General features: G+C 56.9%; 5 protein-coding genes across 5 annotated transcripts; all 5 read right to left on the reverse strand.

Annotated features, from left to right (window-relative positions):
- Positions 1-330: 330 nt before the first annotated feature.
- On the reverse strand, positions 331-1,426 carry B0H18DRAFT_1126121 (uncharacterized protein; the record flags this gene model as incomplete). The annotated part of the gene is made up of 7 exons (XM_048035120.1): positions 331-352; positions 398-534; positions 593-802; positions 858-1,010; positions 1,061-1,228; positions 1,285-1,327; positions 1,389-1,426. 7 exons carry the CDS (start codon positions 1,424-1,426, stop codon positions 331-333), a joined length of 771 nt encoding a protein of 256 aa, XP_047886074.1.
- A 1,986-nt stretch (positions 1,427-3,412) lies between these two features.
- On the reverse strand, positions 3,413-6,326 carry B0H18DRAFT_1126123 (P-loop containing nucleoside triphosphate hydrolase protein; the record flags this gene model as incomplete). Its single annotated transcript, XM_048035121.1, has 8 exons — positions 3,413-3,576; positions 3,627-3,888; positions 4,283-4,462; positions 4,518-4,969; positions 5,041-5,145; positions 5,183-5,357; positions 5,420-5,432; positions 5,977-6,326. 8 exons carry the CDS (start codon positions 6,324-6,326, stop codon positions 3,413-3,415), a joined length of 1,701 nt encoding a protein of 566 aa, XP_047886075.1.
- Positions 6,327-6,364: 38 nt separating this feature from the next.
- On the reverse strand, positions 6,365-7,199 carry B0H18DRAFT_1126124 (uncharacterized protein; the record flags this gene model as incomplete). Its single annotated transcript, XM_048035122.1, has 3 exons — positions 6,365-6,649; positions 6,711-6,968; positions 7,020-7,199. 3 exons carry the CDS (start codon positions 7,197-7,199, stop codon positions 6,365-6,367), a joined length of 723 nt encoding a protein of 240 aa, XP_047886076.1.
- Positions 7,200-8,033: 834 nt separating this feature from the next.
- Positions 8,034-10,219, reverse strand: B0H18DRAFT_1088013 (uncharacterized protein; the record flags this gene model as incomplete). Its single annotated transcript, XM_048032221.1, has 2 exons — positions 8,034-9,173; positions 10,202-10,219. The coding sequence occupies 2 exons, from the start codon at positions 10,217-10,219 to the stop codon at positions 8,034-8,036; spliced, it is 1,158 nt and encodes a 385-aa protein (XP_047886077.1).
- A 2,824-nt stretch (positions 10,220-13,043) lies between these two features.
- On the reverse strand, positions 13,044-13,559 carry B0H18DRAFT_888000 (uncharacterized protein; the record flags this gene model as incomplete). The annotated part of the gene is made up of 1 exon (XM_048041211.1): positions 13,044-13,559. The coding sequence occupies one exon, from the start codon at positions 13,557-13,559 to the stop codon at positions 13,044-13,046; it is 516 nt and encodes a 171-aa protein (XP_047886078.1).
- Between the last annotated feature and the right edge of the window lie 1,406 nt (positions 13,560-14,965).

Here is a 14,965-nt window from a genome sequence, read left to right on the forward strand (position 1 = left end):
AACTGGACCGCCATTTGTTTTCTCTTGAGCCGGAAGTGAAGGTCGGCCCCTGAGCCTGTGCATGTGGGGTTGGGACAGACGAAGGCCACGCCCCATGGTCGTTTGAACGTCCCAAGTGCGTACACGGCATGATTCACCCTGCCATCGATAGCCCGGTATGTGAGGTGAACCCCAGTATGCTTCAGGGATGAGGAATCGGATTTGAAGGCATCTAAGAAGGCCTCTGCGACGGGTGCCTCACGGACCACGAACATTTTCCGTATAAACGCCAGGATCTGGATTCCCACCAGTTGCGGGATGAATCCTCCCGCCACAAATCCGACGACGAAGTCAAAGTGTTTGCTGCACCATCCTGAGTCAGACGTGAATCAAACCGGTCCCAATCGCACGCACGCACCTTTGAACGAGATTTTCTATCTCGTGCATTCTTTCTGGGACCGTGACGGCATCACCACAGGAAAAAAGGACGAGGCCTCGCGTGGCCGTCAGTAGGGGAAGTTGGTTGTACATTGGCCCGAGCACTTTGGATACGACCTGCATGCTGGAGATCAGTCCCAATGCATGCCCGCGAACGTCCAAAAAGCCCACTTACCTCGGGCACGCTCGCCACATAGTTTTGACCGCGACCGGTGCGACCATAGGCGACGTATCCTGTCGCCGGATCGGTGTGTGTCTCGAGCGAGACCAGAACCATGGGAGCTGACGCCCTGTTACTCGCCAACCATGCGCTCGCCAATGCGGTCGAGTTGGTCAGGCTCCAACCGAGGCCTTCAGCCGTCAGTCGCACGCTGTAGTCGTGCAGCTACCGCCCGGATCAGTTGGAGGTCTGACACATGAAATCCAGCGAGGGCGCTTACCAGGAGAGGGATCTGGCCGTAGTCCTGTCTCAGCTGAGTGCGAGCCAGACTACCGAAGTACATCTCGCGATCAAAGTGCGCCGTGATCAGGCACAGCGGTGCCAGCTGCGCGGCGAAGTACGTTCCTGGCACCACGTATGCAGTGAGGCGGTACTGGAGCGATCATCAACAGACGAGGGGGAGGTGTACGCACGTCTACTTACATCGAGGGGCTCACGGGCCCGGTGCCGACAGACGGGGCACACAAAACTCTCACTGTCAATGAGGTTGGAGCCGTCCTGGATGCAGTCTGTTTGCGTCCCGTAGCAAAGGGTGGCATGGCAGCGACAGCACTCCAGGAGGGTTCCGGTGCTCCCACAATAGGCACAGACCTGCGTTGGTTGTTCATCATCGACCCCGTTCTGTGTATGTGTGGGAGCAAACTTACCGCTCCGTCCTTTTCTTCCTGAAGCTCCTGAATACCTGAGTCCCTGCACCCAACCAACTTTTCAGAGCTGGGCTCCCCCAGAGGGTTGCGCCGGCTTCATGGACACCGGAGGGTCGAAATCTGTAGCGGTGTAGGTCGACATCGTGTGGCTTGGGAGATGATCGGGTGAGAGTTGGATGGAGGCAAACGCATCAAACGCCTGATTGCGGCGAGTTGAAGTGCGCCATATATGGCAAGTGGGGACCCCCCGATCAATCGTGAGATCCAATCGCCCAAAGCCACACTTGGTGGGCGCTTCCACTCTTGCCTGTTAACATTCAACTCTGCTTTCGTTTCCGCCCTGCCCTCTCTTGCTCTCGCTTCTCCTCCACCGACGCAGTCTGTTGAGGTATGCGACCATACTCGTACCATCTTGTGCACCTCACTGACTTGCAGCAGGCAGGAAAATTGACTGCGACTTGGGTGCAGGGAGCGCACCGCCCACCAGATCCATGACCAATACAAGGCCGGAACAGGGGATGGGACGGTCAGGAAGTCAGGTCGAGGCCGAGGAGCGCATAGAGGCAGCGCTGGACGCCGTGTCTGTTGGGACCAATGCGACCAGTGTGATAGGTGGGGTACCGGCAGGAGCGGCAGACGATATGGATCTCGGGAGCGACGGGGAGGCGCTGGAGGAGAATAATGAGGAGTCTATCGAGCCAGACGGTGGTGAGCAGCGCCAAAACATGGTCGCAGACGACGAGGAGGTTCCAAGTGAGGAGGAGGCCCAAGGTGAGGACAATCGAGCTGAGGGAGACCGAAGCAAGGAGGACGAAAGCAGGGTGGTCCAAGGTTCGGAGGATGAAGCCCAGGAGCACCCCAGCCAGGAGGACCGAGAGGAGGACGGTCTAGGGGAGGACGTGCAAGAGGAACAGGTTCGAAAGCTGGAGCCCGGAACCGATGAGAGCGAGGACAAGGGGCTAGGGAACGGGAAGGGAGAGGAGGACCAGGGATTGGTCCTGGATGAGACGGTTGTGAGTGAACTGGCAGACGCGTTGAGCACTTGGAGCACGATGCTCCCCTCTCGACGCTCCAAATACAGCGACGGACGCTTGAAGCCGGGCATGTGCTGGTCCGTGGATGTAGACGCACAAGAGACGTGTCGCACTGTCTTGCGCAACCGTGGGGACGATGTAGTGTTGTTGGCAAATCAGCGCCAGCTTGCCACCTGGCACGCGCCAGGGGTGGTGATTGGGACGGCCCCCATGAGGAGGAACCCGCCAAACTTGGCAGGCGGGTTCCTCAACTCCAACGCCTGCTGGAGCGCAGTTGCAAGAACATCAGGGCTCGCCTGCGCCGAGCTGGACTCCATGGCACAGAGTTCCGTGTCGTGCAACATACACTAGAGATGCTTCAGACACATCCTACAAATCTCGAACTCGGTGCCAGGTACTCACATAATCAAATATCTCACCGAAGTGATCCTTTTCCAGGCATATCACCGAGACATGATTCAGCGCAGGGCACTCAGCGCACTCGCGCGACTTGCTCCATGCGTCTTCGACGCAGCAGTCGAGGTTCTTCCCGAGGATCTTGACGAGGCGCGAGTCAACACGGGTAGGGGTGGGCGGCATAGAGGCTGAAAGTGATGTGGAAGCGCAAAAAAGCATGTTGAAGTGTGATTTGGGAGGAGAACTGGAAAAGTCGCCGCAACCCTTCTCAACTTCCCACACTTAGGCGCCCAAGCCGGGCCGGGTCCATGTGCGGAACGCGGCCACCTTTCTCATCGCTGGTCTCCGTGCCCGTGGTGGTGGGACTTGAACGGGCGCCGGTGGGCCGGGAACAGGGGCACTGGGTACTGGGTCGGGCGGGCTGATGCGAGTGGTGGCGAGGTGGGGACGGCGATCTCTCTGCGTTCCTTTGACCATCGCGCTGCTCTTGCTCCTCGTCCTCGAGGATCCCCATAGTACCCGTCGGCTGTGGCATCCCCGGCCGACCGAGTTCATCTCTCCGCCACCTCCACTCTACGTCGTCCGAGTCTCATCTTGATGCTTCGAGCGGTTGTTCCACTGCAGCTGCACCATCTGCTTAGGGTTAGGCTGGATGTAGGGCTCACGGAACCACTGACACCATTTCAAAGGGAGATAACCTAAACCGACAGCGTCAGCAACGTTGAGAGATCATCCGGGGCCACACCATAGTTGAGGTCCGACTTCTCTGCTACGACGGGCACGACAGTCAGATGCATCACGGCAGCTTCTGTGAGATTAAAGACGTCGCCGCGAAGTTCGGGCTGCTCTTCAACGAATGCGTCTGCAACTCGCTCGTTGAGAATTCATGCGCCGTTGGACAAATGAGACCACCGAAGATGATGATGACGAAAACGACACAACCGCAGACGAACCAGATGAGCATGTTGAGCGCCAGCTTCTCTCGCCGCGCTTGTTGGATGTCAGGACGCTTCCTCCGACCGACCCATGCTAGCAGGCAGCGCAGGGACTTCCTCTCGTCAAAGTCATCGTACATGTCCCCGCGCTGGAACGGACTCGGAGAGGTGTTCTGCACTAGCGGCAGCTGCTGGTTAGACTGACCGAACGGATCGTTGTAACCGCCCTCATACGGAGACTCGGCGTCAGGAATCAGGTACGATGCGTGTGGATAGCCGAGAGCTCTTGGGCCGAGCCCGGCCTATGCTTCCGCATCCCGCATCTTGTTGCGCTTCTGCTTTTCGGTGTCCTTCGAGCGCAGATCGTCCGCTAGCGCATGGAACGCGCGTTGTGAGAGATAGACCTGGGATCACTGTTAGCTGAGTACAGTACGAAGTGAACTGCGACTTGCCTGGCTCATACCGAGCACGATATCCTTCTCATCAAGCCCCAACGCCGTACGTGCTTGCTCAATGTGTTCCCGCGGTTCGCCTTCGTGCGCATTGAGCACAGCGAGGTGCCCATTGTACCGATCTACGAGTTCCTCGGGTGTCATATTCGCCTCGAACATGGCCATGTTCGCCGCCGCGGACCTGGCCCTTGACCGAGCGGGCCTCGAGCTGGTTTGGGAGCTGAGAGTCGTTGGGGTTGACGCAGAACACGTACCATGACCGCATCTCCTCCAGCGTCTCGAACAGCGTATCCAACGCGGACCGGAACTCGCCCGCCACACACGGTGGCCCGCTGGCTTGTACCGCCGTACCTAGCGGCTCCTCGTCATCGCAGTCCTTCTCGGTCCTTCTCGTCGATCTCGCCGCTTTCCCTGACGGTTGGCATGCGTTTGACGGTGCCCTTCCCGCGGACGGACGGCGCGCGCTTGGGCTTCACTGGCTGCTGCGCGGACAAGATGGTGTCCTCATTGCGCGGGTGCGCCTGCGCCCCGATCGCCTTGCCGGAGTACAGGCTGCGGACGAAGGGGTTCGATGAACCCGAACCGTCCGCCGGGGGTCCCTCGCCCGCGCTCGTACTTCTGAGGAGCGAGACGAAGTCAGGGTTCAGTGCCTCAAGATTGTGCTCGAGGGAGTTCTCCGACGAATAAGCGACGGGGCCAGTGAAGTGGTTGACCGCGAACGTCGGGCAGCCCGGTCGATGGAGCCCGTCTTGAACGATGACTGGTTGCCCCACCGCTTCGTGAACGCCTCGACCATCGTATGCCTGCTCTTCTTCGGCATGCGGCGGGCCTGGTCGTCCATGATATGGATGAGGCCGCCGGGCCTGTTCTGTAGCAAGCGGAGGCATTCCGAGTTGTCAATGTAGGGTACCTGCGGTACATAGCGGGAGATTCGTTCACTATTGTACTCAACGACACGGTTCTCGAACAGTTTGCTTTGGATGAAGTTCAGCAACCGCTCGTTCACGAAGTTGACGCAGAACTGGTCGAGGGAATTACGGCCGGCTGGCGAGATTCTGAGGACCGGCTAGGTCGAACAGACCAATGAAGGTGTTGAAATCGTCGCGGCAGAGGCGCTGATTGATGTGTTCGTTGAGCCACGCAAACTGAACCGCGAGGCAACAGGGTTTGAAGAGCGTGCGTGCATTTCCGAGCGTCTCGAGGACGAACTCAGCGGCGGGGACTTGGCTGACGAGCTTCGAGCCCTTCTTCCCTGGCTGGCTCACACTGAACTCGACATTCAGTACTCGTACAGGGATCTGAGGCTACATGAACTCACCTCAGTTGCAGTCCTAGTGGTACTCAGCTTGTGAGAGGAGGTGTTTGAGTGAGTGCGCGCGGCTTCCGATCTCGCGTCGTAGCCTGTCGAGTGGCCGAGTGTATTCTGAGCACTAGAGGAAGCCGTGGCGAACCGTTGCTCGGTGGGCTCGGCATGCGGGGCACCGTGCGGTGTCAGATCGGCGAATGCGGTGGAGGTGGTAGTTCAGCGGTGCATGTCCCGTACGGAGTTGGATGAGAAGGCTCAGTCGCGTGGCGGGGACTCGTACTAGGGGCGACTCGGAGACCAGTTTGCCGGATTTCTTCGACCGTATTTATATTGGAATGCGCGATGTGTTCGAGCTCAATCTATACAATGAAGACACTACTGAAAATTAAAACGCGATGGAAACAAAGAATATGATTTGGAAGATCATGACACGGCAACTAGTGGTACACAGTGAATATTACCACTGGGCTGCAGGAGTCCTGGACGAACGCGGCTGAAAGAGTACCGCGTATGCAGAACGTTCCTTGCCCTACTGCCAGTGGTAGACCGGCCAGACGCCGTGACCGTACATCTCCCAGTTGCGCTCCCACCAGCCCGGCTCCCACCAGCCCAGCTCACGGTCCAACTCCACGTCCTCGTCCAAGGCAATGTCCTCGTCCTTCTCGTCCTCAACATCGGCCTCCATTGCGTTCTGTTTGTCGGCCCCGCCCACCAAAGTCCCATCCAAGGCCCAACGGACCAGGCACCCAGGTGCTCCCAGCGGCGGGCGGACGACAAGGTCGACGTACTTGTCCTCGCCGTCCGGCATCCGAAGGACGCTCCATTCCGCGTCCATAACCTTGCGGAGCTCTGGCACGCCAACCGGCCAGAGCCACTTGTACTCGATGAACTTGTGCTTCATCGAGCACATCGCGTCCATCGCGAACTCCCCGTTGGCACGGTCGAATAGGGCCATGGTCACCTCGACGCCGGAGACCTTGAGGATTGGGGGGCGGTGATCCGTCGCGGATCGAACTTGATGGGGAAAGCATCCTCGATCCGCGCGGGGAGAAACGATTGCATCGTGGGCTTGTATTGGTCGAAGGAAGTCCACACGTCCGGGTCCCTCGGCGATTGGTACGGGTTGAAGTACGGGAATACCTGGGCGAGCACGGGCTGCTGGGATGGCCCGGGTATGGTGCCCTTGGTCTGGAGCCAGTCCAGCACCCCTACGAGGGGGATGGAAAGGACGGGCAACGTATCCTATCCGTAGCGCATGATCGCATGTCAATATAAGTTGAGAGGAGTTTAGCAAAGAACTCACATGGACGTAGATAAGTGCCTCTACGAGCACCATGCGCCCCTGACCCACCAGGTCCTCCGGGTACGGGTCTATGAGAGGTCTCTGCGGCGTGCGTTCGCAATAGAGTTGCTCCTCAGCGGCCATGAGCAAGAACCCGCCAAACCTGGCGGGCGGGTTCTCCAACTCCAGCGCCTGCTCGAGTGCGGTTGCACGAGCCTCCTCGCTCGCCTGCTCCGAGCTGGCCTCCATGGCGCAGACTTCGGTGTCGTACAGCATACACTGGAGATGCTTGAGACACATTCGACAAATCGCTGGCTGGGTGGTACTCACATAGTCAAAGATTTGGCCGAAGTGGTCCTTCTCCAAACATATCACGGAGACGTGATTGAGTGCCGGGCACAAGGGGCACTCCCGCGACTTTCGCCAAGCGTCTTCAACGTAGCAGTCCGTGTTCCGCCCGAGGATATTCACGAGCCGCCAGTCAGCCTGAGTGGTGGGGATGGGCAGCATAGCGACTGAGAGTGCAGTGGAAGGGAGGCAAAGTGAGCTGAAGTGAGCAGTAGAACGCAAAGGTAAGAAGTTGTAAAAACCGGAGCCAACAGACCCAAAGTATTCTCAAATTCTCACACTTAAGCGCCGGCCACAGCGGGAGTTTCAAAGCCATCGTCATTCAAAGTTAGAATGGGCAGCGGCAGATCGTATAGATTAGGTACTTCTAAAATGAGCAACTTCAATATACAATTGACGTGAGTACTGGCCGCGGCCTTAATCGTGAGCAACAGTATTGGTAGGGCCTGGGCATGCTGCGCCGGTGTCTCATGGGACCCTCGGACCTGATGTCAATTTGGTGATTCTGAATGGGGCTTGGATTGCAGCTATGTGTTTGAGCAGTATAACAGACGTCAAGATATATAATGCAGGTGATCCTTGATGACACTGCATTTTGTCAAGATCCGAACAGCGGTCCTCGGAGGTCATCGCATACGTCGCGGGTGGTCGCAGCTCTAGGTATTCTCGTTCGGGCTTCTGTGAGCTGGAGAGTAGTACTACTAGAGGCTTCGAATAGTACTGTACGAACAATTAGATGGAAGCCTTGTAATGAGAAAACATCGCAATATGGACAGACCGTCGCAGAGAGGTAGACCGCGCGATCTTCGGGAGAGAGAGTATGGGAGCGAGAGGTAGTAGTGTAAGTAGTAGCGAAGTGCGGGGCGCAGCCCTCTGGGCTTGGGGACGGATGAGCTGCGATACCCAAGGTGAAGGAGCTGAGGCGATGCGTTGCGGCTCGTCCGTTACTGCCAAATGGAAGTCGACTCACCTGTCGGAACGTCGCTCGCGCGGAGCTCATTGCCGTAGCGGGGACATGGTGTAGCGCGTGATGTTGTCGAGCACTGCCGAGCTCTGGAGGTAGGGTGCGAGAATGACGGCGTGCTTGCGAAGGTAGAGTTTGAAACTCTCGCCACTCCAACGCCCGATGGATTTCACGACGTCGAAGGGGACGCCACGCAGGAGGTACTCGAGCGTCGCTCCTATGCGCAGCCCGTGGCCTTTCATGGGCGCCTCTCCCAGGAGCGCGGCGATGGTGTCCATCCGCTTGAGGAGCGCTGACTTTGACTTTGTCAGTGCGCGCGGGCCTTGTCGGTGCTTCCACGCGAACAGATGGCCTCCCCGGTCTGGTTGATTGACCCGCATGTGGCTCGCGAGGGTCTCGCCCGGGTCGAATGGCATCCCTGGTTGCGCCGCCCAGTAAACGTCCTCGCCTTCGAGTGGCGCGACCTTGGTGGTGGGCAGGTGTATGACCGTGACTTTGTAGCCATGCCGGTCCTCGTCATGCCGTACGTCCGATGGTTTGACGTGGTGGCTCGGCTGAAAGCTGTTCAGGTTTTGCTGTGTGAACTCGCCTAGCCTGGCTGCCGCGAAGAAGACAGTTGTGAGGCAAGCCCACACTGCTGCGTCGAGTGGCTCGTTCAGGTCCAGCTGCGCTTTCGCGGCCGTGAGGAAGGACGTGAGCACTGGCAAACGCTTCGGCCTCTTGGATGCAGGAGGTGCTAGGCGTTCTGCTCCTCTGAGGAGCGCTGTAAGTTCGTCGGCGTCGATTTCCCAGCGCTGGCCGTGGATTGTGTGCCATGCGTGGACGCCGGCGACGTAGTTGCGCACCGTGGCTCCACTGTAGACCCCGCAGCAGTTGGCTATGAAGGTGAGGATGGTGGAGTGGCTCGCCGGTGCGCGCTGCTCTTCCACCACCTCTCGCGCGTCGCAACAGACGTGGAAGGCTAGGAGACCGGCACCGTACGACTCGCGCGTGCCTGACCCGTACGATGAGACGGTGGCCAGGAGGATCCGCTCGATGTCGTGCTCGGTTATGTTGCCCACCTCGCGTCCGTCTGGGTCGCGCATGGATCGGGGTTTGAGGGGTCGCCATACCTGCAACCGGTCACGCGCGAGGCAGTGCGGGCGCAGCTCCGAGGGCTGTAACGTGAGTGCCTGCGGGTACGGCCGTCCGCGTCGTGTGGATGCTGTCGAGGCGAGAGGGGCAAGGTTGTCAAAACGACCCGCCTGCGTCCGGCTCGTCCCAACTGCTGTTGTTTGGGATGTGCCAGTCGAGTGTGTGATCGACCTCGCGCTGCTGCTCGTCCCGAGCGCGTTCCAGGAGGCGGTCAATGCACTTTGCCGCGGCGGCTGGGTACTTCCCGTCGCGATGAAGTCGGAGCTCGAGAGGGGTGAGGGGCTCTGTTGCGTCGACGAGGAAGCGCTCGAGTCCGGGTGGGGTTGGGATGGGAGGTAGGAGGAGACCCTCAGGCGGGTATATACCGCGAGAGGGTCCGTCGGCGGGGTTGCAAGCGCTGGGGACGTATGCGACATAAATGCACTCGGTGTTCCCTGCGCTGTGTAAGTACTCGAGTCTCTCTCCGAAAACAAGGTTGACGCTGGCGTTCCTGCTGCGCCTGTTGCGCCAACCTTCGACGACTCCGGTGTTGCCGCCGAAAAGCCGGAAGCTTTCGTCCACGCCTCGAGCGCTGGTGATGCTGATGGTGAGTAACTGGAAACCGACAGCTTCCGCCCATCCGATGTCGCGATCGCCCCCGAGGGTGCGCCATCCTGGGATGAGGCGCCAGGCTCGCCAGTGGTCGCCAACAGTGATTCCGATGCCGACGCCGGAGCTCGCGTCAGAGAAAGCAGCGAGGTCGACGAGCCGTCTGGGGTGGGGAATGGGGCGGCGAAGCGTTGATTGACGCGCACGAGTCGGACAGTGGCCACTTGGGGGCCATGGGCATGGGTGCGCTGCACGTCTGAATACCTTACAAGTTCTGCTGTTGATCAATGGGCTATAGGGACACCATGATCAGACTGCGAACATCATTCACTGGCTGTCACGAACAGCATGCGCAAATCACTGGATGCCGCATCAGTCCATGCGATGCAGGATTATATTAGATATGGTATGTATGTCATCCGAACTGCCCCTATTGATACTTATAAGTTATACTGGCAGTGACTCGGTGCGGCTGTACAGCAGAGGGCGCAGCCATTCCACCCACACGCTCTGCCAAACGAGCTGCACCCATGCAGACTCGAGCTCATTGACGACGCGTGTTTCGCATGGCTGATGGAATCTGTCGGCGATTGGTTGGTACGCGCGCACAGTACGGGGCATGGTGTGTACGTCTACAGTCTTATAAGGTGTGTAATTGACCGGGAGAGGATGAGTGGACCCTGGTATGTGGCAGATGAGCAGGATCACCGAACGTATGCGAGCTGAGACACAGTGTAAGTGCTCATCTGACAAAGCACAATTGCCGATCACCCCGGTGTAGGAAAACAGGCTGATGTAACCTATGCCGGAGCAAGTCGCAAGATTGGTATGTTGCAGGCTAATATCAGGCCATGAAGCTGGCTATATCCCTGTGGTATACAGAATGGATAAGACATGGGGGCGCACTGTATTTAACTTCAGTAGCATAGCACAGGCTTCAGCTAGTTGCTCTTGAAAGTTGGGCAACAGTCTCCATTTTGTTACCAAGCTCCTGTCCAACCTTTGCATAGTACTGTTCAGTGACACCAATATAACTACTTTGATGGATACAAGCCCTCAACCAAATCAACACTTCCCACCCTTTCTAGGGTTAGGGTTAGATAGAACAGGGGCTGGGCCAGGGTGCGCAGCGTTGAGCCAATACATCACATACACCATAAGTCCCAGTCCTAGGACCTTACACCCAGTGGTATCTACAAGGGAGGATCACCAAGGCACCCAGAGGCCCCATCTCACCGGCCGGTTAAGATGGAGCTCCTAAGATGCCAGTGGTGACCAACCCCGCCTACTTGGAACCACTAAACACATCTTGATGAACGCATCCATGGGAATGGTCTCTTAAACGTAGTCTTACAAGATGCTATTAGCCAGGAGAGAGGAAAAGGGAAACATGTGCCTACCAGTGCTGGAGACCTTGCAGATTCCTGTGCAATAGCAATTCTGCAACTGACGCCCATCTACAAAATCTGAATGAATGACAATCAGATGGCCTCATATAGCCAAACATACAGTGTGCTGTATCTGCAATCGCACAAGTGCAATGCATGCCCTCTATAAGCCAACACCCTGTAGGCGTCAGGGGAGGTCTATTAGGTCAGCAAAAAACACTACTGCTGGCAATATGAACCTGCTAACCAGAGAGGCAAACAACCAGGAGAAGGGGGAAGCTACCAAAGAAGCAACCAGGGGCAGTAGGCCAGATCATGGACCAGACCACAGCCAATCTGTACAAGGTCAGCGCCTGTGCCAATATGGAACCTATCCATACCTTCACTGAAGCGTATACCATCTTGCACATGGTCCCCTGCCAACCTCAAAGCCTGCATAGCAGTCATCAGTCCAAGACAACACGATGGGAAAAGAAGACTCTGCCATGCATGAAAGTGTTTCTCCCTAATGTTATGTCTCCTGCAGAACGTTGTAAGCCGGCTAGGTTGATGAGCAAGGACACTTACCCCCAAAACTGTGTCCAAGGAACAGGTCTTGGTCTCATACCGCAGCCCAGGCTAGTGCTTCTTCTAGGAGGATGTACGTCCCGGATGCTTATCGAGCACACAGAGGAACGCAGACCGGTGCCACGGGCACACTATGAGTCGGAGATGCACCGCATCTCCCTCCCCCAGATCCAAACACGGTTTTCGGTAGGTCGGGGAGGCCTCCCAGGACCGCCTAGAACCGGTCAGACCCTTAACCAACTTGAACCGTCCACATCGAGGAGCGACCTCTCCGCATCAGGCCCAGAGGCCAAAGAATTACACAAAGGAACCCAAACTCAAGAACTGAGCCGAGGCCCCCAGGTGGCAGTATGGGAACAACAGCGGTTGATCGGCGCTACCCAATTTTACCAAAGCATGACATAATAATTACCTTGCGACTAGCAAGGTCTCTTCGGGGGTCTAAATTCGTCGTGAGAAATTTCCGGGTTTTTTGGCCTTGTTTGTCCCGTCCCCAAATCCGGACAGACAGCGCTTAGCCACGCTGCCGCCCTCACGCTCCTCACCCACCACGAGCCCCGTTCTCGTTGGCGTCCATGCCAGCGAACACGAATATTCATTAATAGATACGACTCTCCACCACGACTTCAATCTCATGCCGCGTTCGTTTCGCCCACAACCCCGGAGCCTCAGGTGCCTTCGCCTCGCGCAAATGGGCGACCCATCCCGACCTCGGCGGCTCCTCCAATATGTAGGTCGTGCCTCACAGCGCAGAGGGTTTCCGAGTCTGTTGGGGCGCTGCAGTCGGCTCACGTACGTCGCCTTAGACAACACACCTCGGTGGCATTGACTATTAATGAAAAACCTATGTTTTACCGACAGCGAAACCCACCAGCCGGCTACGACTCGACCGGCGACGAATACGAAACCGCCGACCCAACCCTTCGATTGCGCACCGCGCGCGGCGCGCTGTTCCCGTCTGCGAGGCCGAGTAGTCAGGCTGGCTCGTAAACAAGAAGCGCGGGGCTTCATTCTGACCCTTCGGGGACGAATGCTGACCCCCCTCTTGTGAGTCAGTCTGGCCGCTGCCGCCGCCATCGGGCGCATGGAGTGCCAGTTGCTTGCCATAGCAGACCGCGCTAGGCGACCCCTCCCCGAGCAGTCTCCCCATTAATGCCAACTTGCAGCCGAGGCAGTCGCAGCCACCATACGCGGCTCCGCAGCAGCACTCCCAAGCGCAGAGCACCAACCTCCCGCCGCCCTGACCACGCCTTCACCTGCGCTGCTGCCGTGCACTGCATCGGGCAGCGCGCCAACGATGTGTAGGCCGCCGTCTTCCCTCTTCTCCCCTTAGATACATTCATTCACTATTCGATCATTGGCTATCTACGATACATGCTGTATACCACGAACATTAACTCGTGCTTTCTTTGTCTCGTCATGAGCACCTTGGAATATACGAATAGTTTGGCGTCCCGAACTGCGCGACAACGCCACGTACAAATTGAACAAGCTCAGCCGTCCTGCAGGCGGCTTTGCTATGTCAACAATAACATAGGGTATTGTTTGCCCTTGTGATCGATAATCCGTGAATGCATACGCTGCGGTTATGGGGAGTTGGCGCCGCCGGACCACCTTCCTCAGTCGCTGTCTCTCTTGATCGCCGCTTTCGACCTCTATGTTGAATGTTTGCTCCACCGTTTCAATGGGAATCTCGCACTCGTCCAGTCCATCCAGTGTCGCCAGCTTCGTGCGCTCCAATCGAACAACAATGTAGGCAGGAGGCCTCGTTAACGGTACGACTGCGACATCGGGAACAGGGGGGTTGTCTGGATGTAAGACGATCTTGGTGATCTCTCCCCTAACACAGTGACTGAGAGTCGTGCACCTCACGGACGACATGACCACTCTAGCGGATGTCTACTACAGTCCAGCCTATCCGAATGGTAATGTACATTTTATCTATGTATCTTTTCATGTGAACTAACGAAGGAGGTAAGATGGCGAGAAGGTAGCACAATCCTTATGGCCGTCACAGATCAGATGTTATATGCGCAATGTCGAACCACTCAACCGGCTCCCACTGTCCCAACACATCGTAGGGTGCCGGGGATGTTCCAAGATTTCGACGGCTGGGCTGAACTTGTTACTGAGGGCGACAACACCGACTCCGAGGAGACACGCGACAACGCAAGACTCATCCACAAACGAGTCCCTTTGTCTCTTCGATCACCCTACTTAATTGGACACCCTGCATGATGTGCATCTACAGTGTTCCTAAGTATCACTGGATTCATCACTCAATCTGTGTTACATGCAGTGGGTGGTTGGAACGGGTACGGCTATCTCTGCACGTGTAGTAATGCGCTCTGACGAACTAACCTGCGCAGGCACGAAGAAGACATTTGATACGCACGTCAGAGATTATGCATTAATAGCGGCCCTTATTCCGAGCCAATCCGCATCCAAGGGTGGCGCTGCAATCTATCACAGATTCTTTCGCACCAAGGTGTTCATTTAACATGCATGTCGAGCACCGCCCGTGACCAAGGAAGTCGCAATAGACAGATATCCATTCATTCCGGTAAGATTGTATGTCTGATTGGGATTCTGTCGCATCCATTGACTTTGGCTTCACATGCAAGGCGACTGACGGCACAATGCCAGTCTCCGTATTAACGACGAAAGACAAGCATTATGCGGAAGCGTGTGCCATCTCAAGTCGCTGGCAGATCACTCAAAGATTACCTGCCTGGGAACACGATCGCCGAACGGGCACGCTGGTTTCTTGCGACCCAACAAGATTTCAGGAAGGCGATCGCGTTGAGGTGTTTGTGACACCAGCTATACGTTTTAGAAATGAGTGCTATTTCACGATGCTTGGTATTATACGACTAGCTACCGCGAAACGATTGCGACGGAGGCACTGGCAGACGTACAACGAGAACAGATCTACTTACCCTTGTGCCGTTCAACGAGCCAATTTACATTAGAACTGCTTCCCATCTTGTTCAGTCATGTAAACCATTCTCGTTACAAACGAAACACACTACCTTCAGCATAAAAATGTTCCTTAGTCGCAAGGTACACAGCCGGCGCCCGCGCCGGCGCCACTCGCGTATACACGGTCACATGACTAAACTCATGGATGTGGGAACAATGTCGGCGGAATTAATGGAGCAACTCTGGGGACCCATCCCTCCACCGGGCAGCTCCCTCCTTCTGTCCGGTTCCTGTCAAACAGTCTCCCGCACCAGCTCTGGTGGTTTACTCTCCTCGTGATGCGCTGAAATTTGCCTGAGAGCCTT

This window comes from Fomitopsis serialis, assembly GCF_022376445.1.
Source record: "Fomitopsis serialis strain Sig1Antser10 chromosome Unknown B0H18scaffold_183, whole genome shotgun sequence".
In the NCBI taxonomy this organism is placed as follows: domain Eukaryota; kingdom Fungi; phylum Basidiomycota; class Agaricomycetes; order Polyporales; family Fomitopsidaceae; genus Fomitopsis; species Fomitopsis serialis.